Source organism: Mastigoproctus giganteus, chromosome 2, assembly GCF_048544385.1.
Source record: "Mastigoproctus giganteus isolate SK-2022 chromosome 2, ASM4854438v1, whole genome shotgun sequence".
Lineage (NCBI taxonomy): Eukaryota > Metazoa > Arthropoda > Arachnida > Uropygi > Thelyphonidae > Mastigoproctus > Mastigoproctus giganteus.
In genome coordinates this window covers 25319216-25346087 of record NC_143576.1, presented here as the reverse complement: position 1 = coordinate 25346087, position 26872 = coordinate 25319216, and the positions used below count along the sequence as shown (strand labels likewise).

Here is a 26872-nt window from a genome sequence, read left to right as displayed (position 1 = left end):
TATGAGTTAGTCGAAGTCTGCCACAGTACATGCGTAGTTGTGGCCCACCTCCCAGTGGTGTAGACGGACACTGGACAGGCTTTCCAGGTGACAACCTTCTTGGTCGGTATCCAGAAACAACACACACACACACTCTGTATAAACAACATTACATAAATTCCTGGCGTTTTACAGAGTTCTGTATTCAACACAGTACTAAGACTGAGTTGAACTGAATTTCAGGTGCCGCCCTATATAAGATACTATATGTGTCTACATGTTGCTATAGCTACTTTATAAACTTCTTTTATTGCTGCTAAGTACGGTACAAGTACTAGAAACAACAATTCTCATCACGGCGACATGGCCAGGAGTTAAAATGTACTTGTTTATACTCCGGCATGACCACCAGGTCAGTGGAGTTTACAATAAGTCAATTAATACAAATGTTAATCGTATTTAGTAGTCACAGACTTGAACCCCGGTCCACTCAAAGAGCGTGTGCTACTGCACTCGCGCCCCTGACCACTCGGCTACGTCAGCCCTTTCTGCTTTGTCGTACGGTATACTCGTATTTTCCTTCAATTCCCAGATAAGTGTCGGTTCAGCTTAAGGTAACTGAAGAAAGAATTTGCAAACACATATCAGTAGCATGAAAGTAACCCTTAAAAAGTTTCCAAGAAAGCTCAGGTCATCTGACATGATATGAAGCGGACGTTTATTTAACAAGTGATCAAATCATGGCGGATCTACCTACTTGAAACTAATAGGTGAAACCTGTTATATTATGAAACTTCTTGAAGTAAAAAAAAAACTTAACTCTTCAAAAAAAATTGTTAGAAACCGTTAAAAAAAATTCAGCTGCTGATACTGTTGATAATATTAGAAATGGCATCTCTCGGTACTTCATTATAAATATTCCAGAGAACCTGAACTCACTCTAGCTTCATTATTTTATCCTGAAAAGAAAGCACGTCTAGGGAGAGGATAGCTCATTTGCAGTGTAAATACAAAGATCAGACCACAACGATTAATTAGCGTACCGCTCCCCTCAGAAGTTCCCAGTTATATTGTTCAGTTGAGGATATAAAATAAAATCATGGGTACAAGAAGTTCTTAATGTTAACTGAAAACTAAGGGTGAAGGAACGACGAAATAAAACAAAGATAAGAGTTGGAACTAATTGCTTTTACTGACACCAGAACAGGTTATTTACTGGCAGTCTGCTAATGAAAAAACAACTCTAATCAAAGAAATAGAAAGGGGGGTGAACTGATCTGAAACGACAATTTTCTCTTTCTGTAGAAAGTAGCTCTTATGTAGAAATAAAAAAGAAATCCTTTATTCCGGAAAAGAAAAAAGAGAAAAAAATAAAGGAAGAAAGAAAAATCATTTGTACAGATAGAAACACTATTCTGGTGTTGCTGGTAATGTTTTCTTTCCATTTCTTTGTTAGAAACTTCTTCCTCTTTCCTGCAGCTAAATCGCAAGAGTTTCTTCCTCGCTAAGTAGGTCTGCAGTTTATTAGTCACTGCGTGGGTCCGTAGGGGTTTTCTCAAAAGCATGTGAAGAATGTGGGGAAGTCACCTGTGAAATTTGGCTGTTTACGTATTTCCGCTTGTTATGGGGGCCTGAAAATGAAAACATCGTGGAAAGAAAAATTTTGGACCCACGTATCAATTACACTGCTGCGAAATTTTCTTGGAAAAAAGAGCACGCAGAGTTATTTGTTTCATGGAAGAGAAAAAGACTCTTTCTTTAAACTTGAGCTTTCACAAATCACTTGTTAGAGTCATTTCCAAGTCTCATTTTACGTGAAATCGTGACCTGAAGCATTTCTGCATTGCTGATGTTTGAAAATATTACATGTTTGTTGCTCGAAACGTAAGTAGCAAACAAAAAAAACTTAAAAGTCAAAAACTATTAGATTATGATTAAAACAAAGGTCTTCCTGTAATGTCAACGCGCAAAGGAGTTTATGAATAGCCAAAAATGACACGTCAATAAATGTGGGAACTGTCCTCATTAGGAGTGTGATTCTTGTGTTCTTTTGTGTGTGAAGCACTTTTTTGGTTAATGAAATACGGACTCTATTTTTTTGTAATCCTTTTCTTGGTTGACTACCGTTGGATTCAACTCGGAGAGCCCCGATACTTTTAGGAATTTTATGTAAAATCTGTTTATCTACACTTCTGGAAGGTGGGGAGAGGATTGATGAAATATTTTAACGGGGGCGCAATGTATAACAGCTTGGGAATCTCTGAGTCAGTTTTATTTCTTAAAACATAAATATTTGGTTTCATTTTTATTTATATTCAAAAATGTATTTCGCGTTTTTATGTTTGTTCCTTGATTTTTGAATTTAGAATTTTATATAGAGATGTTTTACAAAGGTCTGCTGGGCTGTCCAAAATGTCATTAAAAGTGGACCAACAGAAATAGAGTAATTACTATTTCTTTGTCCGTATACACTGAGTGGCCACTCATTAAGTACATCTACCATTTCATGAAATAGAGCGCTATTTGAGTAACAGCATAACGTGTTCATACCTGCAACCCTGATAAATAAACACGTGTTTATTTATCAGGGTTTCAGTTATATATACAGGTAATCCCATTTAACACGGTAGTTAAGTTCCTATAATATCTTGTGTAGTGCGAAACCGTGTTATACGTGACTAAGAACCAGTACAAAAAGGGGAGTTACGTTCCAAAAGCTAGTAACCTTAAAAAAAAATCAGTAACCTGGGTTGGTTTGCGTTTGCTTGATAGAGCTTTGTATATTGAATGGTATGGAGCTAAGCATTTTTGAAGCTTCCTTTTGAAATTTGTGTTCCTCTCAGTGAAAGGATCTCCATTCAGAAAATAAGATTCTAATTGCTCGGCTAAGTTTATGCTTCCCGTATGCTTTTTAGTGTAAAATTTGTAACTTCAGAATTTTAATCTGCGCTATCATCCTCTGAATTTGGTTTACCTCCGATGCCGTTTCCACCATATCCTCTTCGCCAGCCTCTTTTCTACCAGTAATTCTTAAAGGACTTCAGTAGTTATATCATCAAAACCCTCCCCTCTTACCAACTTAGCAATATCTACTATCGCACCGATTCCGTTTTCTGCCGGTTCGACCATATTTCCTGAATGAGCTGACTCTGGCCATACATTTTTCCAGCACGGTTTTATTTCTTTCAGCGATAAAGTTATGATTCCGATATGGTTCACAATTGAGAAATGTTTCCATGCCTCCATCACTTCAATAGATTCGGAATAATTTTTTTCCAAAATCCATTGTAAATTTTCTGATGTAATGAGTTTTAACGGTAGATATAATGCCTTGATCTAATGGCTGAATTAAAGAAAGTTGTAATAGGTTGTAGGAAAAGTACTTCAACATTTTGGATGACTTAAATCTTTTGGATGGCCTGGTGCGTTATCCAATAGTAATAAAACTTTTACTAGATTTTACCGCTTTAAACAGTTTTCCACAGCCGACACAAAACAATTTAGAAACTATTCTTTAATAAATCGGCAGTTACCCAAATTATGCCTTAGTTCCTTAGGCGTAATTTAGGGCTGGAATTTGATTCACAACAAAGAAATTATTCCAATACAGTTCTTAAGAACAAAGTTTAGTAATGCTTCGAAGTCACAATTTCTTCTTTTTTTTTTTTTTTTTTTTTGTAGTCTCAAACAAGCACAAGTTCAATAGCACAGAACCTAACACGGGAATTTCCGAAAAAAATAAAAACGGGAATTTCCCAATTTTTTTTTTTGCATAACGACTAGCGAGTCAACAACGGGGATTCACAAAAAAAAAAAAAAAAAAAAAAAGAAAAAGAAAAAAAAAAGAATGGAAATGTTGAAAAATTGCATCCAACATAATAGCAAGGTTTTCTCCGCACAAATGCTCAAAAATACCTTTATACAGGGGTTGCCTGCATAGTATTATTTGTTACAATATATGTATTAGTATTTGGCGAAAAAAAGGGAAGACATACCTAAATAAAGCTATGGAGAACGCATAGGCGAAAAATAAATCGAATATTTTGCAAGATTAGATTGTTAAAGAATACAAATACCTAAGATAATATACAAAAACTTATCATTGTATGTCTACAGTTTGGGTGACTTCATCCGGGGTCAACTACTCAAACTGAAAGGAAAAACATAAATACATATATATAAACAAAATATTCTCGGTTGGCGCACAAAACATTGCTTTTGCCCCTTTTTTGTATATATATATAAATTATTAATTATTACTATTTACTAACACGCCTGAAATGTAGGCGCTGTGTAAATTAATTAATGTTATTTTTTAATATTAGGTATGCATTATACGCAAATTTATATTGATCACTCTAACTTTTGAATATAAGCAAGCATCGACAGACATGCTCTTGTTCGTGCTATGCCAGTGTTTTATTTATTCTTTCGTCACGTTTAATGTAATTCTTTCTTCGTTTTCCTTTCGTGTTTAAATATGCTCTATCTCCAACTCTCTACAGCATTACTTGTCCTGTGTCTCTCTCCAGAAACGTTCCACTTTTCTCTGGTAATTGGGGAGATTCCTAGTTATTCTCCCATAAAATAACAATGCGCCAGAAGAAAATTCTTGGAGGAGTAATTCTATCATACATTACAAAGCGTCATCCAAGTCTTCTGCAAGAAGGTATGCCAAATCTGATTTTAGAATGGTGTAATCGTTGACTAATTCAGTACCTTGAACTTTTCGCCAAATGCATTGACTCTATCGTTTCTTCCCTCCCCTTCCTATCAACTTACATAGCGAAATATAAGTTGATAGGAAGCCCGACCTTTTAGGATTTTCTCCTGCCTTTCAGCGTATAATCCCTTATATACAGCGTCTCTTCATTTTTATTTTATTTTTTTAGGTCCTAGCCACTGAAATCTCAGGAAATTAGGTGGCAGGACCTGCCAGAGTAAAACTCGCAACAGGGTATTCGTGGTTAACCTCCCCGTTTAGTTACAACGCTGGGGCCCAGCGGCTAATAGGCCAGAAGAACAATGGTCACATGACATTAAACACCACAACATCCATATACTTTTAAATCTCTGCTCTTGACAGAGTTACTGTCTTCACCCTCAATGAAAAATACCCGGAAAAGGGGGGAACCCACTGGTGCCATTAGACAATGAATACACTATATTACAGACAGGGGTTTTAATTGCAGGAAACAAAAGTTGACAAGATTACGGCTTTTTTTTTTAAATAACATATCTGATAGTTACGACATTCGTTTCATGGAAAACTTCGAAATCTCTATGAAATTGAATACTCGTGTGTAAATTGCTTCCAATAACTCTTTAAAGTTTCATCAATGAACACTCGCTAGAGCTTCACTTCTTTTATGAGCTAAATATTAAAATTGAATCTTCTATACCATCGTCACATAGAAGAAAACTGGACCTCATAGCCCCTAATTATTACATCTCCAGGTCCACGATTATATTCAGCAAATCTTTTATCTGAAGGGTTGTGGCTTCACCCACAACGGTAAGCAGATTCCAGGGGTTTTACAGCAAATGAATCTTTACTGATCAATTGCGTGTACACTTGCAACGTTCCTTTTATGTAGAGCCAACGTGTATTTCTATTCCTAAGTCTGATGAGCATGGTACAGAAATCCCTTATAATCTATCCAACCAAAAGCCGTGGGACATAGTCCCACTAGTTTTGATCAAATATTATGCAAGGCTTTCCTTTGTTGTCAGTACACTATTTTTCCATAGTAAAAGTAAACACTGTTAAGTAGCAATAGACTATCTTTCAGGTTCTAACAGGAAATATGCTTGTAAGAACACGCATGGTAACCAACGAACGCCCCTTTGCGTGTTGCGCACCTTCAAGCCTCACCAAACTAATTTTTCTGCCTCTTCGGTTACTCTCATTTACTTCTTTTCCCTCGAACAACCTTCATCCATATGAAAATCGAAGTCTTCAGAAATTCAAATATAATGTAAATAACTTGTAACTTCTTCACCCTCTCTCTCAGTTATGGTTCCATGAATACTACTGGTTCATTAATCTTTCATATTTCGTATTATTTATATACTGAATATAAAAAGTTGATGTTTTCTAAGTGTTTAGTACTAATTTTGCATACCAGATGGCAGTACAATCGCAAGAGCGGTCGTGCCACCGCTGTTGAAAACTTTTATACGCAATATAAAGGGGAATTTAAAACAAATTTATGCTAGACAAAAAACAAACCAAGGCTCAACAGCAAGGTTTCTTAAAGCAAATTTTCAAAAAGGGAAAAAATCTATATCACTCATAATGCCTTACCCGTCTCCAAAAAGTAGCAATCCAATTCTGCTTTTGAATTTCACCAAACTCTCTGCCTCCACCACTGTTAAAGGCAGTTTATTCCAGTGACTTAGTTGCTGTACTCTTGAGTGACAATGCTGCATGTCTACATTATTATTATTAGCCATATGATGCAAGGAAGCCTGGGGCTTATGCTGCACCAGCAAAAAAAAATTCCCCAGTTACCCTGAGAGAGAGAGAGAGAGAGAGATCGATCACCAAGAAAGAGGATGATGATGATATCCAGCTCAGGACCCTGGATTTTCCAAGTCCATACTCACTAGATGTGAGCCCCTGGGGTTGTTTTGGGTATACAGGCTGACAACTAAAATCTCTCGCAGTGGTTTTCGTTTGAGACATGACCAGGCAAACATCGAGATATTTTTGCGCCTGTGTGCAAAATAATTTTTGGAACTTGACAATGGAACGCATCCGCAATTCTGAATTAGATAATTGCTTAAATAAGTGAATACAAATTACGTTACAATTATTTATTATTGGAAAATGTTACATATATTAATATAACAAATAAATTAATATATACGAGGTGTTTCATCATATGTGGGCGTGCTTTCAGAATAGTTTCAGGACCTGAAAACAATGAAAAAAAGTTTATTTAAATATGTGGCCTCTGAATGTTACAGAGCTACGGCTGTTTGAATTTTAACAGACACCAAGTTGCTTGGATTGAGCAGGTAAACGAGGTAACTTTATTTCTCTAAAAGTGGGATATGTGACTAAAGCAGCTCTCATTGGGCCAAGTCCGTGATCAGCCACTTTAAAATTATTGGCGCATTAGCTGCTATGGCTATACTGCGCCTCGTTTAACTAATCTGGTTAGCTGTTTTGACAGGGTAACTCAAGAGCTGGACTTAGGGAATAATTTCGACAGTGTTTATTTGGATTTCAGCAAAGCATTTGTCTCAGTCCCACATGAGCCTTTATAAGCTGGAAGAGGTTGGAATCACATGGAAAATCCTTAGTGGATAGCTGGATGGCTTAAGAGCAGGAGGCAGAGGGTTGTGATAAACGATTGTTCCTCAGTTTGGGTTGATGTAAGAAATAGGGTTCCCCAAGGATTAATATTAGGACCACTGTTGTTTTTGATTTTCATAAATGACATCGATTAAGGGATAGAGGGCATGATGTCTAAATTTGTAGATGATGTAAAGATCAGTACAGTAGTTAATGATCACCGCCAAGCAGAATGATCTAGATAGACTTCAGGGATTGTCAGAAAAATGGCAGCTATGCTTTAATCCAGCAAAGTGTAAGGTATTACACACCTGAGGAACAGTAACCCGAAATAACTTATATACTTGGTGGATTTGAACTAAAGCTGGTAGTGGAGAAAAGGGACTTGGGTGTTACGATACGCCAGAGACGAAGTTCTCCGAGCATTGTAGACAGGTTGAGGAAGGCCCATGGTGTCCTATCAATGATTTATCGAACATTTGCTGATAGAGATAAGGACGTCATAATCCCATTATATACAAGGCTATTGTAAGACCACACTTGGAACACTGAGTTCAGATATGGAGACCGCACCTAAAGAAAGATATTGTGTTTCTTGAAAGGGTCCAAAGACGGTAACTCGACAAATGAGAGTCCATTTGAGGAACGATTTCGAATGTGTGGGTTGCAGAGCTTGGAAACTAGGCACCTTAGAGCAGATTTCATTGAGGTGTTTAAGGCTCTGAGAGGCATAAGTAAAATGAACGAGGACGAAATTTTCACGGTTATAAATGATTCTAGAACTAGGGGCCATAATTTCAAGTTGCGGGGCGAGATGTTTAGACTGGATTGCAGAAAATTTTATTTCAGCCAGCGAGTTATAAATTGTTGGAATAAGTTACCTAGAGGCTGACATCCTCAAAAAACAAAACTAATGGTGTTTTTCCTCAAACCTACCCCTACAAAAATAGCCCCAACATTTGAGGGAGCTGTAATATTTGCCACTTCTACCCACGCAGATTTGGGAATAGTATTTGACCTAAAAAATTCCATTCTATGCTCATGTCGACAAGCTCACGTCCAGAGCAACCTCTCTTCGATGGGATGCTAAACAGCAATCAATCTCTGCCAAGGATCTTCATATAATTAAGAAATTCATTAAGACAGTAATTTATACTCCACTCCTGAAGTGTGGCGCATCAGCAGCTACTACAACGAAGAAGTCAATCCTCGCAGAAGAATTCTGGCTCCTTAAATGGGCTAACTGGAAAGCCCACTGCAGGACAAAACTACAACCTTAGCTACTTCACTGGGGATGTAGCGATTACCTGATATCATTGAAGTACAGCGACTGGTAGCCACAGTTAAAGATGGTCACAGACCAAATCTCAACACCGTACACTTGGGATTCGTGTTACTGGCGAATACCCAAGCCAGAACTTCGGTCGACCCCGATGCTTTGGGCGAAGCATCAGAGACTTCATATCTCAGATCGTTTTCTCCCAAATCAAATGCTAAGGGAAGCACAGCACCTCGACGCCGACTTGAATAAGTTCTGCACTAATACAACTTATAGGAAAAAGGTCTTAGCAGCTCGCTCGAATCACAGAAGCCAATAAGAACAAGTCCGTGCTCCTCTTCACACCATCTGCCAAGCTCTCCTGTGCTACAACAAAACTCTTTTGCTAAAGTTCTGTGGGGTAAAGTCTCACCATATCCACGCGTCTTTAAATAAGAGCGCATATCTCTCTCTCTCTCTCTCTCTCTCTCTCTCTCTCTCTCTCTCTCTCTATATATATATATATATATATATATATATATATATATATATATATATTGTAAATATAACCTTACGTGAAGTAGCATGTAAATATAGTTAATATTGGATTATGTAAGGAATCATAATAACGTTACATTTTTTAAAATTTACTTTTTATTCGTTGTGTACATAATTATTTAATTCTGATGAGCCTTTGGCCAACAAACAGAACACTAACGGGTGTTATCGTTCCCTTTGTTGCTTGATATGTTTCTGCCACAACTATCTTCCAATAACCATACGTGTGGTACATTGTAGCAGTAGCTGATGATATTTTCCCAGACCATGACCCGTTTTTATGATATCAAAACTTTATAATGCTAACTTATTCTGGGAAAATTTTTGGCTCATCGAATACTCAGGCCCCAGTTTACCAATTCTTATGGATTGAAATGTATTATGTTTTTATAAGTGTGTTCACGGATCAACTGTACCAGGAAAAATTCCACTCTCCTTTCCTTAAGATCAGCTAACTACAACTCCGACTGAAAAGGCCCGACCGTTACCAGCAATCGTCTACATACTTTGCTAAAATTGGGCGCCTCCGTAGCCAGGTGGGAAGGAGCAGCAGTGCGTAGCACACGCTTCTTGATTAGACCGGGGTTCGAGCTCGTGACCACCAAATACGGAGGATGCGGAAAGGTCAGGGAATGACCACCGCATATCCCGGAGCAATATGGCCTTAGTTGGTAATGCTCCTAAAATCCAAAATAACAAACAAACAACTAAAATTATGCCGTCTCAGTGATGATGTGGATTCGTGGTTATGTACTCAATGGGCAACGAATGTTCGTTCTGTAGCAAAATACTAGTAGCTGATTCTCGCTAGTAATTAATTTATTTTATACTCGTAATTACGCACGTTGTTATAAAGAGAAATATGGCAAATCGTCAGGGATACTGCACATTATACTATACACTGACGCAATAAAGAGGTACTACCTTGTCAAAGGTGTTTGACTCCCCTACCCGGTTTACTGATCACAAATCACGAGCAGATGTAGAAATGAGCAAGAAATAGCAGATATGTTGCAGAATGAATCGGCCTAAGCCGCTTACGGAGTTGCAAAGGAGCTTAACCGTCGAACACCCTATCAGTAATTTCCCATTGCGGCCAAAAGCCATACGTTTAAAAAGTAAACCGCAGCCGAATTATTAAAAAGACGAAGGAATGAGAGCGATGTTAGGTGTGCACAAACGGTCAGGAAGACAAAAAGAAAAAGGTGCCGAACTGTATATTGACAGCTTAGAAAATTCCATGAAGCCACACTCTCGCAGTTCTGTGAAAGTGGGCCTTCCCTGTTCCAGCACGGCAATGTTTCATTACATGCAGAGAGCAATGCAAAATCCTGGTTTGAGGTATATGATGCCCAACATTTCCTATGGCCTGCCTAATTCCAGACATAAATCCGATCGAACAACATTGGAAGGAAATGGGACGCTGGATTAGGAATCGGTCAATATGACCCTCTTTTACAGATGAACTAGCGATTGTACTGAAAGAGGAACGGGACGGGAACCTGAATTCCTGCTAGAAGGAGCTGGCCGAATGTGTTCCACGGAGGATCAATGCCATCAGAGAGGCTATAACTGATTATTCTTTAAAACTTAATTTTTTCAAACGTAATCGTGTCCGAATAATTTTTGTTTGGGTAATGTATATAACAGTGGTTACCAATTTATTTGTTGCCTCCCCCATGTTTTCAATTGCGGTTAGAGTTGCTTAAAGTATGGTTTCAGTAGTTACATTTAATTTAGTAGTAAATGCTGAGTTGCGCATTTGTGCTGATAGCTCCAAGCTGCTCCACAATATTTTTTTTTAACGAAATGATTCTCACCCATATAAGGAATATGAACAAAACTAGATAGAAGTTGAAGATCCTCCAAACAATCGATGGCCATATCATAAACCGCGAACTTTGTCAAAATACTCGCTTGTATGAACAGCAAGTATTTTATCCGCAGATTAATTTCATCAATAGAACTGAAAGAACACTCTATGCTTTGTCATGATGAGATCTCTCCCAAATGGACAGTGTTCTAGTCGCCATGCAAATATGCCCAAATATATTGGCCATCAGTTCTCATTCCCCTCCAAAATCCCCATTCAGGGAGCAATGTGTAGTGAGCCAGGATATAAAAATCTCAGCTTGCAGTTGGGAGCTCGACCACTCTTACTGATTTCACCTTTGTCTTTTGCATTCCATCATCAGAACGATTCATTAACAAAACTGAAATGTTAGACAAACCTAAGGAGACATCAACTGGAACACGGGAGCCCTCCAGCCCCTACATTAATTAATCTTCTCCAGTATAGGACCAGAGAGCCACTTAATTCTACACATTTGCCCTCATCTAATTTAATAACCCCGTCATCTACAGAATAGTTCCGGATATCGTCGCTGTTCAACGTCAATCCAGCCTTCATGCGCATACAGTTATCTTCATTAGATGTCACATCCTAGCTTCACTTCCAACTTCGTTCATAATCCAGGTGCGTTGGGACTGATTACGGCTATTTTCGCTCATTACCTGCATGCACCAGTGGAAGTACGGGGCGAAAAACATCCCGGACCAGCGAATAACCGAGATCCTAATCTAACGGAGAACTAGATTCCTTCATTCCGTTGCTGACGTCACCAACTGAACTTTGCCTGGAACCAGCATCTCCAATTAGTGACGTTTCCATATCTATAATTATTTTCTTAAATGAAACTTCTTTTTCGTGGTACATCCATCAGTTATACTGGTTGAATTAAGAACTGCACCACGATATTAATAAAAACTAATTTATTCTCGACACCACAATATGAGTTGAGTTACGCGATTTGTAACAATCTCTTCGCACAACTTCGAAATGATTAAAGAAACTGATGGTACATATAGTAGCCCGTTTGTTTTCAATGACTTCTTGGATTTAACTAGCGTGTTCTTTATGGAAATATTTAATGGTTTTATTAAACAATTATTTAGACCTTAGTGAGTGATTTCAGATTTGACCACTTTGAAATAAAATACATTGATTGGTTTGTATTGCACTAATTGGAGATTCAATCTAGTGTACCTACAAAGAAATCGATATTTTATGGGCAACGCCGCCTTTGTCTCATATGAGGGCGGTCTCTTAATAATAAACTAGAAATTGTTCCCCCATTCTTGAAATTCGAAAGGATGGTAGAGAACGTATCGAACATTCTCATTCTCCTGCTTATTGATATTTAAATGAAGTTAATCTCACAAGCACACATTTCAAATATGGAGCATATGTTTTGGTACTTGCAAGTATGCCTACCAGACCTCAGTTCCAGAGGTCTCGAAGTGAGAATGGAACGTTAATAAGAAGTCTGGAAAACATCAGCATCGTTATTTATAGGATATGCTTTTGGCAGGCTCGCTGCGTCACTGTTCACTTGTGTGCCTGTTGTTCTGAGCCGTGGTCCACGTGCATCATGTCCAACAGCTTTATCATTCGATATAATGGCAGCTATAGGTCGTAACATTTTGCAGGTCGGCAATACGTTGTTAATTAGCAACTATTACCTCGCTACGTACGACATTAATTAGGATATAAAATTCATTATTGGGGGTAATTTCCAATTTAAACTGCATTTCGGAAGAAAAACGGTATGGACGAGCACAGCCCTGCCATAAAATCTCGTAATAACATAAAGACTGGAGGGGGGAGGTAGGAAAGTAAGTCCACGATCTTGATATCGTCTGAAAGCATGGCGGACTGCAGGGAGTACATTGGCTTATTAATACCACTGTGATTACGGGAGCGCGTCGTAAAATGCGGATGCTTTTAAATTTCGTTTCGTGTTGCATAATCGGGAGCAACATCTGGTTAGATGGAGCTGAACGATAAATGAATTTATTATTCTTGGCGGAGCGAGAGGGAAGAGGTGTCAGTGGGAACACGATGAACAGTCTCTAAGAATGAATCAGAAAGAAAAAAAATTGGGCCGATTTCAAGACCGGGTTAAACAAATAGTGTAGTCGAAATATTTTATGATACTTTCAGTCGGGTTCAAGGGCAAGACAAGTTAGAGAGCTGTCCAGGTACAGTATTTGGCAAAGCCCCTAACAACTGGCGCGATATGGTTGCTTTGCACGAGAGGATATATTAGAGCCATTAGATTATTTTCTTTAAAAAAGCAGCATTAATTTGGTGTTTCGGGCATCATTATTTGAAACCCCCCTCACTTCGTAGGTGTTCGTAAATTTATAAATGAACCCCTCACTGTTAGGTTTTCTTGCAAGGGAACATTTTTACATCCTGCCTCCAAGAAACTTTCTTTCACCCACAATTGTGCATTTCTTGCAGTTCGCGAGATGTCGACGAAAATGTGATGGAAAAAATGGTTAAAAATGTGGAAATTTTAAGAGACTATGCCAAATTTCAGCACTCTGCTGATTAATTCGAAGGCCATCGTATCAAACTGGAGGGTACTTTAATACGCGCATTTGATAAGACCATTCAATCTGTGTTATGCTGTCTCAAAAAAAGGATTTGGCCCGACTGAAAGTGTGGCCTGAAAAATGGCAACGTTTAATGCTACTACATACAAACTATTACACTTTGGGAACAGAAACTCAGGATTAGTTTATAGATTAGGGGAGAAGACTTAAAGGATGCATTTGACGAGAAAGATTTAGGGATTACGATAAATAAAGACAAAGTTCAACATGCACTGTAAGCCGTCAGCGAGAATGACACATGGTGTTCTGTTTATGATTTAGCAGAACAAGTAGAGAAAATGAGGTCATTATCCTTCTCTATACGACGACGGAACAACCACACTTGGAGTATAGTATCCAGGTCTAGAGAGCGCATCTAGAAAAGAAATATAGAACTGCTGGAGAAGATGCAAAGAAGGGCGCGACTAGATTGGTGAAAAGCGCTTAAGCATTATCCCTCTTAGAAGATGTGGTCTGCACAGCTCAGCAACTAGACACTTTATCAGGAGGGGGGGATTTGATTGAAGTGTATAAGGCGCTGAGAGGATTTAGTAAAACGAATGAAGGAGAAATATTCTCACTAGTGAGCGAAACAAGAACAAGTGGACAACTATAAAATCTTATGGAACTGTGGATTATATCTTATAAAATTTACCTTCCAGCAGCGCATTGTGGACTGTTGGAATAAGCTGCAAATTTTGTCGAGGAGGAGAGTACGCAAAAATTGTATAGTCAATTCGGAGATGGTAAACATATGAGTATTATTATTTTTTTTTTCTGCAGATGCAGAATAATTTCGCTTCCTTGCATCGTTATGCCCCTTTAATACTAACAATACCGCATATTTCAACCCAATTAAAAACTGTTTACTGTGATGGAGAAAGCGTAATATCGCCAAGTTCTGGTTAAAACGAGTGCATTTAATTAGAAATCGATACAAAGTCTGGAGGCAGATTTTTAAAGGCCGGTTCAGCTGGTACTGTTAGCCAACCCCAAACGACAGAGCAGTGTTTTCTTATCGAGTTATTTCGGATTTTTCAGCCAGAATAACATGCAGATCGCTCTGTGAACACACCTGTACAGTCATAACACACGAATTATATGAAACTGCACAATACGACCCAAGTAATTTGCTTCAAAAACCAATAGGCTTCAATAGGCAGGGGTCTGCCTATATCAGCACAAACTGAGATGAGCGTTCTTCAAATGCACTCTTGAAAATAAATTATCGAAACTTGCCGCCATTTGGAGAATACTATTAATTATTATTATCTGTTTATTTCCACAAAAGGAACCCCTCTGGGAAGGCTATTTACATTTTGGGGTTATGAGGTGTCACCAGCACATTGGGTTACACCGTGAACATGTAGGCTCCTCCCAAAACAATATAAATAATACAAAAATAATAATAATACAGACATTAAAGTTTTATTTACATAAACATTAAAAATAGGAAAATTGCGTTAAGAATATATTTACAAACTGTTAACGAATGCATAGTCAATAGTTTACCATTTGCTGACATTTTCTTTAAAGATGGAACTTTTGAGTTCATAATATTTGAAGCATACTTTTATTCTGTGACAGTTCACTTTTGTTAAGCTGTCACAGTCTATTTCTGTTTGGAGAATGTTCTGCACGATGGTCTTGGGAACAGTGGCTTTTCACATTTGCCCTAAAACTTTCATAAATATTTTGCAGATGATAGAAAATCTTACATGCTGGTTCTGTAAGAGATCTTTCAATAGGAAAGCTCTTTTACAGTATTCTTATAAATACTTTACAGTACGCTGCAACCTCGTAGAGCTTTTCTGTTTCTATCTGTAGGGAGTTAAACATTTCTATTGTATTTTCCGTGAAGAATCTTCTAAGGCCCCCGAAATAATTGACGGTTGTGCTAGTGGGGGATTTGCTCCACCACTGCGTCCAACTGTGGTACGAGATTTAGCAATATATTCCAGTGCTAGTGCGTCTATTATACCTGCGGGATTTTGTATCTTCTTGTTGATTATCTGCTGCATTTAGGGTGCAGTATATAAATTTGAGCAGTGAATGGCCCTTGAGATAGTGAAGAGATAATCATCTGCTCAGTTAAACCATCTCAAGAGCCAATACTCCAAAACACTTATGTCACTCGACATAAGTGTGTTTTGGAGAATTCACGATCCACGTCGTGTGCTTGATGAATATGAGCGCTTCGTCGAAAGATATGTGCAATAACATCTACTTTTTTAGGAATTTTTTCATAATTATGCTATTCAGAGGGATTATCTACAGATACTGAGAAGGTATGTTCACGAACCACTGTCGAACACAAAAGGCTTTAGATATGTCCAAAAAGAGACTCTCCACCACATGATGGGCTAAAGGTCCAAGTTATAAACCTCGAAGATCCAATTTCTGCTGTTCTTAATTTGCAGTCACTGATTAGAAGAAAGGCAGTTGATCACTGGCATTTGCTGCCTGTCAGACAAGTTATTCATTGTGGTTGTTAAGGCGAAACTGACCACTAATTCGTAGCGTAGGCTCTGACTCGCAACCTATACATGACTGAGAAGTCTCATTACCTTTATGTTAACACTGTTTTAGCAAGAGGTGATAAAAATTTCACACGTTGGAAACCAAGTTAAGCGGCTTTCTTTTTGAAAATGTACTTACTTGAGGGACAGAGAATAATCCTGCTTGGAACTCTCACTGTTTCTCACTAGATAGCTTCCTTCTTTTAGAACTCTCAAAAGATTTTCAGCATCTAGCCTGCTTATGGAACCGTGATACCATCTAAAGAGGAGAAAAATAGTTTAATTACTTCTTCATACTTTGTAGATATTTCCATATAAAAGACACATATAAAGGGATTTCCATACTGTACATTAACAAATAATATAACCCAAAAGTAACTCGCATCTCATTTTACTGTTATTAATCTATGGTTTTCCAGAGGTGAATCCATTAGGATTCACTTTAATCCTAGGAGATTAAATTATGAAGTGAGGCTTGTGTAGGAAAATCAGTTTGCTTTGCCCACATTTCGATTACCATTCCACCTGTTTCATTTGAAATTAAAAGTACGGCATTTATAATTAACACTAAATACTTTTAAAACAGAAGGATAATAAACAGAATGGTGAGGAGCGAGAGGGGGCGCACAAAAACCTCACGTGTTTTGCTTGTGTACGAAGTAAGATAGTGCAGTTTTTTTATATATATGTGTGTTGAATTGTACGCATTTTTCACTAGGAATAAGCAGATGGGCTGAAAGAAAACAGTTAAATGAATTTAGGTAACTGTTTACTAAAAGTAAGCACTTTACACCCCATTCCTAAATGTTAATTCATATTTTCACGTCGTTAACTTGAAACTGAATGACGTGTAAGGACCCATCCTTACAAATATTTAATAAAGTTTTTTTTATTAAATATTGGGGGAGTTAATTGTAGTTTAAACAGTCAGCTTTCAGTTCAAATACCGTGTGTTAGGAAACAATGGAATTTGAAAGTTTATTCCAGACACTCCCAGCTTTAGTTATATCTCTCGTTTGTAAAGGATTCCTTAAGTGAGTCGTTAATTGATATAGACCGAAACAAATCCCACTTAAGAAAGGGGCAGTACTCAATAGAAAGGGCACTGAGTACGGAAGTGCACTCTTAAAAATTTCATGGTGCATCTAATGGCAGGTGCAGGGCGACGTAGTAGTGGGTGGGGGTGTGAGGTCACAAGGAAGATCTGGAAACTTCTTAGCTGACCGGAACTTCCGTTTACCTTCTAGAAAGTTCCAGAAATTGCTGGATAAACGGAAGTTCTCGCATAAAGGATGGAAGACACGCCCACGGAAGAGGAGAGGAGACGAATGGGAATCACGAGGGAAGGGATGTGGATGTCAGCGATTGGCCAGAGGGAAAAGCGGAGGGAATTTTGAAGGGAACCAAGAGAGAGAGAGGTTTGTGGGGGTATACGGGAGAGAGTCGTGGTGAAATTTGGGTGGTGGCTGCAGTCCTGGGAGAGATGGAAGTTGTAGTGGGAGAATTTTGTGGTAAGAACTTTGTGAAATTCTAGAGTTGGAAAGAATGTTCCCTTGAAGAAGCTAATGCAGTCTACGGAGAAAGAAATGGAGAAACGCCCACAGAGAGTCCTAGAAGCAAATTACTCAATTGAGCTGTTGAGCGACTGGCCGACCCGGAAGTTATCTCAGTCCAGAGACGCAACGCAGACCAAGAAAGGAGATAGAATCCTGTATTAACTCCAGCAGTGCTGTACCCACGTTAGGGAAAACCTCGGATAGATTGCTGTGTTCCCCGGATGAGCAACCTTTCGCCTTCCAGTCCACGCCTCGAGCAGATAGGAAGAGAGACCGAGCAGGGAGAAATGCCCAGCCAATTGCGTAAGTGCTAGAATAAGTACTAAAAAAAAAAAAAAAACCTAACTTAGTAATGGAAAGGACTCTAGAAGAACGCTATAAATTTTAGGAGAGAATGCCAAAGTAATAAATAAATATATATATATATATGTACAATTGTAATACATAAAGAGAGATAATTCAAATTAGTAGAGGGAATAAGAGTAATGCAATTAAAGTGTAAGTTAATCTGTAGTTGGAAGTAAAGTTCTGTCTTAATATTAGATTAGAAAGAAATGATCAAATAAGTAACTAAGAATGGTTATCAATTGGGTAATAGATTACTAACTAGTGTGGAAGTAAAAGTTGAACCTTGAATCATTGTGAATTTTGATTTATTGTGAGTATATCTTATTTGGGTAGAAATTGATTAAACAGGTAGACAATTAAATGAGTGTCTAGCACTAAATAAGGAATTGTAGATTAATTGAACGGGAAGGTAACTAATTAATTTTAGTTGATTATTGTTGACTGTTTGACCTGAGGTCGAAGGAGAGGTTCCTGATTGAATATATGTATTTCCTAATAATTTTGAGAATGGGACACTTAGTGAATTATATTTGTCTGTTCATTGGCTGATAGTTGTTTATTGACTTACATGGACTGTTGAGGAGTAAAGAGACGGATTGTGTGTTGTGAGAGGTAATAAATACCTGGACCTACAGGAACCTATGTAGAACAACATGAAGAAACACAATGATATATATATACAAAATGCCAATAAATATTGTTATATTCAACACATATGAGTTTGACTGGCATTCTAAACATCAGCCAGTCCAGAGGAGGAATACTTATAATATTGTGACCCCCTTTGAGTCTAGGATTTTCTGAGAATCAAACAAGTCAGGTGTTAAAGTGGGAGGGGTGAATAGGGGGATAATAAATATAATACTATAAATAAATAAATAGAGAAAGTACCACAACAAATTCCACCCCCCACAGACGAAAGTCAGATAATTTTTCACTATTCAGTATAAAAACGGTGTTTTGTTTCAGGGAGGTGACATGTATCTCAATCCAAGCTGCTCTACATGACATTTAAACGACTCACTCTATTGATGAGTGGACAATTCGACAGTCAAACAAAGCTTATCACATTTAAAGAAAAATTACATATTTAAGCCCCGCAAAAGAAACCAGTTTGGAGAACTGATTATTAAATTAAATCTCTCCCCTACCTTTTTTAATGTTGCAAAAACATTAAAGTTGTGGCCGAGATAATAAAGAGTTCAAGTTTTATTTATTTTTTTTTTCAGAAGAGTGGGAAAAAACACCTGCCTGCACTCATTTCTCAGCGAAAGAAAGAGAGATAGAAGGCCGCAAGTTTTCTATCTTATCATTCCGTAGCAAAATAACTAGGATAAGGTAAAATGGAAGGCGCCACGAAATGTAGCCCATTTCTCTCCAGGTTCTCCCAGATGAGATTGCCTATTCGTGCAACAGCGCTGCCGGTAGGAGGCCAGGATTATGTGATCTAATCCTGTGGTGTTCCTGCGAGACGCTGGTCTATCTTTTTTTTGGAGAAAAGCGGTATCTAATTTCTTTCTCTTATTACGGAGGGCTGTAGAACCAAAGATTGCTGTCATCTTCTGCACTAACGAAGGTTAAAGACCTCGATATTTTATACCGCTTTTAAACAAGGTTAGAAAGTCTCTGAAGTTTCACTTCGATTCCATGCTTTCCTTAACTAATTGAAGTTTAAAAAATCCATCTAATTCGGAACACAAAAAGAAGAGACAAAACAAGCAAATCTTCAGGAGACATTCTAAGAATGAAAATTTAATCATCAGTACGCAATGCTTTGTTTGTTCAGAATATGGCATCTGATCTTCTATTACAGTATATATTTTTTTCTCACTTCTAATGATCAACAAAATCGATGAAATTGCTATTTTCATAGAAAGTTTTTTTTATTGTACAAAAAAAATATAAGAAAAACGAGTTTCGGTACGCATCAGGTTTAAACACTATATTGGAAATGGGAACAACAGCCTCTCGTTATTAATGTACTCAAGTGTACATTCTCATCATACACTGTAATATAGTACAGAATAACTTAAATCTCCTCATTTGTTTTAAAACGATTGTAATTTCGGCAAATAATGACTACATTATGAGCGTGGGAAAATAGGAAATTAAAGTTCTCTTTCCATGTAAAGCCATCAGTAAATGGCAACACATTTCTAAATCCCAACGTCCAAACTGTTGAGAGAGAGAGAAGGCCACTCGCAACTGTAAATGTTTAATAACAGTAAATGTTCGTCTCAAGTGGAATGAGAGAACAATGAAAGGGTTGTGGTCACGGCAGACAAGTAACTGCCTTCCACTACTGCTCTCCACGGACCAATTCAGCGGTCGTGACCTATAGTTCAGCTGTTCATTGCCATCTGAAAGGAATCCACGTATATATAAATACGACGTGTCTCCTCCTTGATGTACTCCGAGCACGTAAGTGGGCACTGGCATGGTCGGCTGTTATGAGGCAGCAGTCAGAAGCTGGGGCATGATTATCTGTTATACATAGTGACACCCCTTAATGCCCATCTGCAATGAAATGCACGTTAGGCCTTTTATCAAAACATCCGTGTTAATGGAGATTTCGAATTAAACAAACAGAAAGTGGTACCATAAGCGCACATTTAGTAATGCATTCGTTGTGGAAATAAATTTAGTACAGAATGGCCTTTACACCAATAAATAGGCTTCTGAATAAAGGCCATTCAGCTAAAATAATAAAACAGCTACAATGCTTTGAATTTAAAATATATGGATTATACTATTTCCCTTGTAAAAATTTCTTTAGCAACTAATCTAATTTTTCATGGATTACAGAGCGGTGTGAAGTGATATAGTGGTAAAAAAAATCCGACTGTTGAGTAAAATCCAAGCATTTCCCCACCACGGTCCAAATTTCCAAAATATAAAATAAACATTTATTTTTTTAATAATGTACTCTGGCAGTCTATTGGAATAATAATACGCGAAGGAACTTGTATTCTACTCTTTGTAGACGAATTCAACAAGCATCCTAATTTCTTAAATTTCTAAATTGACTACGGATATAATTCCTGTTTTCTGACTCACGTATCCAGTGTTGTAATGATTAAAAGCAGATATCAGTCACTGATTCTGTTTTTCGAATGTTCCCAGTGGAGGACTTGTGCTGCATCAATTTACTAAAGATAGAGATTAGTACTCATTTTGCTGTTAAAGCCGAATACGGCAAATCCTAGGATTCGCCAATTTTCTTTGGTAAAAGTGCGAAAATTCAAATAATGTTCTACCTCAACGGTTCATCCACTTTTCCACTTTTTAAACAAGGGCATAGGGAGGATAGGGAATATGTGCCGTATGCCCTTATTTAAAAATCGGAAGAAGTGATGGTCGAAAGACAAGCAATGATAATTTCCTAGTTCATTCACTTTTTCAATTAAAGAACATGAGTGAGGAGGGATATATTCTGTCCACGCAGTTTCCTGGGTAACATTCACTATAGTCGGAGCGCGTGCCTCGTATACAGTACTTTAGTCATAATGGGATTATCAAACGGCATTTTTAATAAGCGAACTGTTAAATACTACGATTTATTGTACCAGAGCGATAAAAGTCCGAAATAAAGTGAAATGTGTTGATATTTCGGACTTTCACAGTAACATTTATAACAAGCATTTCTGTAAATCAAATTACCTTCAGTGGAAGGTAATTCAGATTTGAATCCATTCGATTGTGAAGCCAAGAACGCATGGCCGGTAGTAAATATCATCCTAATATTTACTTGAGTGTAAAGAATACACTGGTGCATAATAGTCGTTGTTGCTAATGGGCCAGAAAAATCTTAAACCAAACCAAAGAAAACACTGGCCAACTTCATGAATATTTGCGTGTTGCTATTCCCTTTCTGTCTTTCCTTCTTAGATGTCCTTAATATTTATAATGGCATTCTAAAAGAAAACTACTTTCCTACACACCAGTTCCAAACTATTTTAGACCAACTGTCAGTGAATCTCATGGAGAAAGTTTTACTCCTAATCTTAACAGCCCAAATGCTACCACAAAACCCTCCTTAGGTACGTTATGCACTAGAGCGGCGATCAACTGTAACAAACCTTTCTCTAACAAACCTAGTGCTAAATGTGTACCAATAAAATTCCTAGCTCGCAGTTATATATCTGGACGTTGAAACAACTTTTGACACTGTGAATATCTCTAGCCTTCGACACCTCTGTGAGAAATACTATTTAATCATGGGCAACGTAATTCTTTTCATAAGATCTCTTCTGCTACAATAGAATTCTTAACCTTAAAGTCTCGGTAAGTCCACGTTAATTCGCTAAGTAACTACTGTAGTCCCGTAAGGTAGCATACTTTCCGGTTTGCTGTTCACAGTCATCCTCATCCCATTCATCGCTGACAGATCAGACCTACTTTGCTATGCAGATGATATAAAGCTTATAACTGAAGCCATCAATTTAAAACTTCTGCATTTCGCTCAATATTTGTTAAACTGTGATATGCAAATAACTCCAAAATTTGCAATGCTCTTCTCACTGAAGCCAAACCAACCACATCTTCCAGTGATGCTAAACTGTTCTTCATTCCCGAGGGTCTACCACCACACAGATCTAGGAGTGATATTTGAACTATTCTAGTTCTACAGGCATTTTAAATCTCTTCATATCAAAATGTTTAGATTGAGATGCATAGCAAAGCAGATGATATACACACATCGCAGCATTCAGTTCGACGAATATTGGATGATCAGATGGCTTGCACGCAAATCACCTCACAAATGACATCCATACTCCCACCATTACAACAGCCATCAATTACATAACTATGAAATCAAAAGTGAAAGAAAGAACTCCCTGATTTCTGGGACATTTGCAATTGGAGGATCCTACTTCAGAGTCTCTCCTCCTCTTCGCAGCAACTATAATAAGCTCTACTTAGCTGACGACTTCATTCTCACCAGCATGCTTTAGACTGTCAAGAACTTAGATGCAGATCTTCATCAATTTATACGTAACAAAAAGCACAGAAAAGATGTCATTGCAAGATTAACATTATAGGACAGAAGATTTACGCTGCTGTGATGTCACCGGAAGTCCAGTTGGAAAGTGTTCATTATTTGCTGTTACCTGTTTCTAAATTTCTATAATTTGATCTTACTTTATATTTATGTAATAATTTAATTACCCTAGTAATTCATCTATTAATTGTCTATCTGTAATTTATGTAATATTTTTACAACTTTCACTTGAAGCCTAGAAACTCAGGATTTCGATGCGAGTCCTGTAGCCTAAATTCAGCTTTCGATATAAAACCCCTGGCTATGGGCCGTATTGCAGTAAAGATTTAATAAAATTCCGTAGAGGATACGAAGAATTCTGTAAATCAGACATCTCCCACGCTCACTGTGAACATTTTCAGAAACTGGCCGGGTTCTTTTGAAGAAAAAGGCTTTCTGCGCCCGCTGAAAAATCTTTATTCATAGTCCAGAGAAACCATTTCATCACGCTAGTCCCGAACTCATTTGTAGAAGAAACGTCTCAGCCTTCACTCATACAAATCGCAGCTGGAACAACACATCGCGGACGGCAAATTACAATCCTGCGAATTTAGTTGTGAAATGTTGAACGTGCTGGTAATGATGGTACTCACCGTGTCAGAACGCGATAAAGTAAATATCATCCTACTGGTTTACTAACCGCGATAATATTGGAGTAGGAAAAAGCGAAACGCCACTTGCATGCATACCAAGAATAAGTTATAAAATAGCCTTAAAGGAGAATTCACCCTTAAAGGAGATTCAACTGACCGGAGCACCAAATGGTCGAAGAAGCAAATGTATATACGGAGTGTCCCAAAAGTCTGCGTATTTTGGTGAAACAGTGATTTTCAAATAAATTTCAGTACGATAAGTATATTTATTCTTTTTTTACATAAAAAATAAGTATTTGTAATGTGTTAGAGATGTTATTATAATTTTTAATAATTTCTTAATGTTTTCTTTTCAGACCCATAATTCATGATGAATGTTCAAGGGCGAATTTTTGTTGTAACATCCCGCATCAAAGGAATGAAGTTTGTGAAATTAGGGAAAGATTTTTAAGGAGATTTCATAGTGTGGTCCATTAAGCTGTTATTTTGGATTTGATCGACAAGTTCTGCACACATTGCTGCTCGACGGGAAAAATCTTCATGCAACAGTTGGATGTGGTAGGGCTTTTCCATCAGTGTCGAACGCAAAATTCTATTAACTTATGTCTTGGGTATGTTCAGTCTTCGAGATCCCTCCCTAACTGATAATTCTGTGTCCTCTTCGGACATTTCTCGAATTGATTCATTCAACGCTTTCACTTGCTGTCCTTGGGCACCCACATCTCTCTTCATCACGCACAGACCCAGTTCTTTTAAACTTATTCACCAGTGCACGAATCGCATTGTCTGAAGGACCGGAATTATGAAATCTCTTTAAATCTTTCCCTAATTTCACAAAACTTCATTCCTTTGATGCGGGATGTTAAAACAAAAATTCGCTCTTGAACATGAATATTTAACATGAATTATGGATCTGAAAAGAAAACATTAAAAAGTTAATAAAATTATAATAACATCTCTAATACATTACAAATATTTATGATTTGTGTAAAAAAGAATAAATGCTTGTGAAATTTATTTGAAAATCATACTGTTTCACTAAAATACGCAGGAACTTTTAGGACGCCCTGTATTATACAATTATAGCTGTTCTTAATTAGGCTAAAATTATTCGATTAGAGATCGCTAATGTTATTACAAAAATAAATTACTTGACACGAATCTATAAATGTTAAATAAGTCGAAATTAGATTAATCAAATCTATATATACATACAAGTACACACATAACATAAAAACTAATAAGTCTTTACACATTTGGAAGTACTTCGACAGAGACCAACACATCAATGTATAAATTAAAAAAAATAATCAATAGAACTATGTACCTTATACCAAGTATTACATGCGTCCACCTTTCATAGCTAGGCCTATGTAATGCTGATATGAGGTACATCGAAACAGAAGTGGCAGTAATTACTTTTCATTTAGGCATTGATTAGTGGTGGCCCTCGTCGAAGTACCTAGAAATGTGTGAAGACAGTAGTGTATATATATTTATACATTTGATTATTCTAATTTTGTTTAATATACATAATTTAATATACAGAGATTCATTTCATTACTTGCACGGTGCAGCATATCAATTATATCGCTTTATTACTAGCTGGTGATTTATGCATAGTTATATCAGGTGTTAAATCTAGGAAGTAATACCTTTATCACAATGGTAATAAATAAATATAGATCTCCACTCCCCTACTACTTTACTTGATACGGGCGCTGAAATAGATTTTGCCTGGGGAAAAGTTTTACTTCGAGCCGACGCTGACCTAAAAGTCAAAGATTTTCCCTTTACAAACTATGCTGTTTCCTTAAGATACCATTTCTATTAAAATTTTCATTGCACTGCATTATTAATAATTTTCATGATTTTCCCTAAAGCTGAATTAGAATGACTAGTCTATAGTTTCTCTTAGAACCGCCCCGATGTACTAACGATAGGCTGGCACTTTTCCAATCAAAAAGAACAATATAATGCCCTCATAATTTTAATGGTTCAATGCATTTTCTAGTGGCCTCCCTCAAATTTACTAGGTGTGTGACATCAATTTAAGAAACCTCACTTGTCTTTAGGTTAGAAAGTTGGCATTAGCAAGGGCACATGATGCAAGAAAGCAAGCTTATATAGCATCAGCCACACACACACACACCTTCTCATTTCACCCATCCACTCGCTCCAAATATTTGTCTAGTTCTGTCTTGAATCTGTTTAAGTTATCAACTTCTACAACGACAGATGGAAGTTTGTTCCAGCAATCAACCACCCGCTGGCTAAATGCAAACTTCTGCACATCTATCCTACAACTGTCTTTCCTCAATTTGAATTTATGCCCTCTCAGGCGAGTATTCTGAGCAAGAGGAATGATCCCATCAGCATTGAGTATGCTCAAACCATTCAAGGCTTTATACACCTCAATCAGATCACCTCGCAGGTGCCTAGTCTCCAGACACTGTAATTTGCAAAAATTAAGCCTTTATTCGTAAGAGCAACTCTTTGTTCCATTCACTAAACTTTTTGCCCTTCTCTGTACTCGTTCCAACAGCCCTACATCCTTCTTATGAGGCCTCCAGACCTGTATACAGTACTCAAGGTGTGGCCTGACCATTGCCTTATACAAGGGGATAATCACCTCCTTATCCTTGCTAGAAATATTCCTGTGTATCATTGACAAGACACCATGAGCTATTCTTGAAGACTGTCTGCACTGCTCAGAAAACTTCATATCTGCCTGCACAATTACCCCCAGGTCCTTTTCACTCCGTACCACACAGTTGATACGTCACTCTGGGGTTACTGCTTCCCATATGTAGTACTTTACATTTGTCAATGTTAAACTTCAGTTGCCACCTCTCAGCCCATCTGCTCAACTTTTCTAGATTCTATTGCAGCAGCATACTGTCATTAGTGTCATTAACAACCCTGCAACAAGTTTTTTTAATAAACAATATTTTGTAATTATAGTATCGCTGATTTTATAGTTCTCAGCTTGAATCGCACAGTTTTTGTTCCCCACGAAGGGAGAGGCCAAATGAAAACGTTACTTATATTTTGACACTGTTCTACTTTAATTTTCAAAAAATCTACTCTGCCATTAGGGCACTTATCCCATAAGATTTTTTTATACCATAATCATAAAGGTTTTTTTGGCGTCATCCTTTAACGGCTTCCTTCGCTTAATCCTCCCCGTGGAATTCTCTCATGCCAGATTATTTTTAAGTCTTCTAAAAACATTAAAGTAACAGATGATGTTGTAAACAAACCTGCGTTTAATATC

At 37.5% G+C, this 26872-nt stretch overlaps 1 protein-coding gene across 2 annotated transcripts in view; it reads right to left on the bottom strand.

Annotated features, from left to right (window-relative positions):
- The window catches only part of LOC150089225 (uncharacterized), an 820044-nt gene that overhangs the window by 13852 nt on the left and 779320 nt on the right, over nucleotides 1–26872 (bottom strand). For both annotated transcript variants that reach the window (XM_090390383.1, XM_090390382.1), the window contains exon 6: nucleotides 16197–16316. In XM_090390383.1, coding sequence (XP_090246509.1) covers nucleotides 16197–16316 — 120 coding nt within the window. The remainder of the gene's footprint in view (nucleotides 1–16196; nucleotides 16317–26872) is intronic.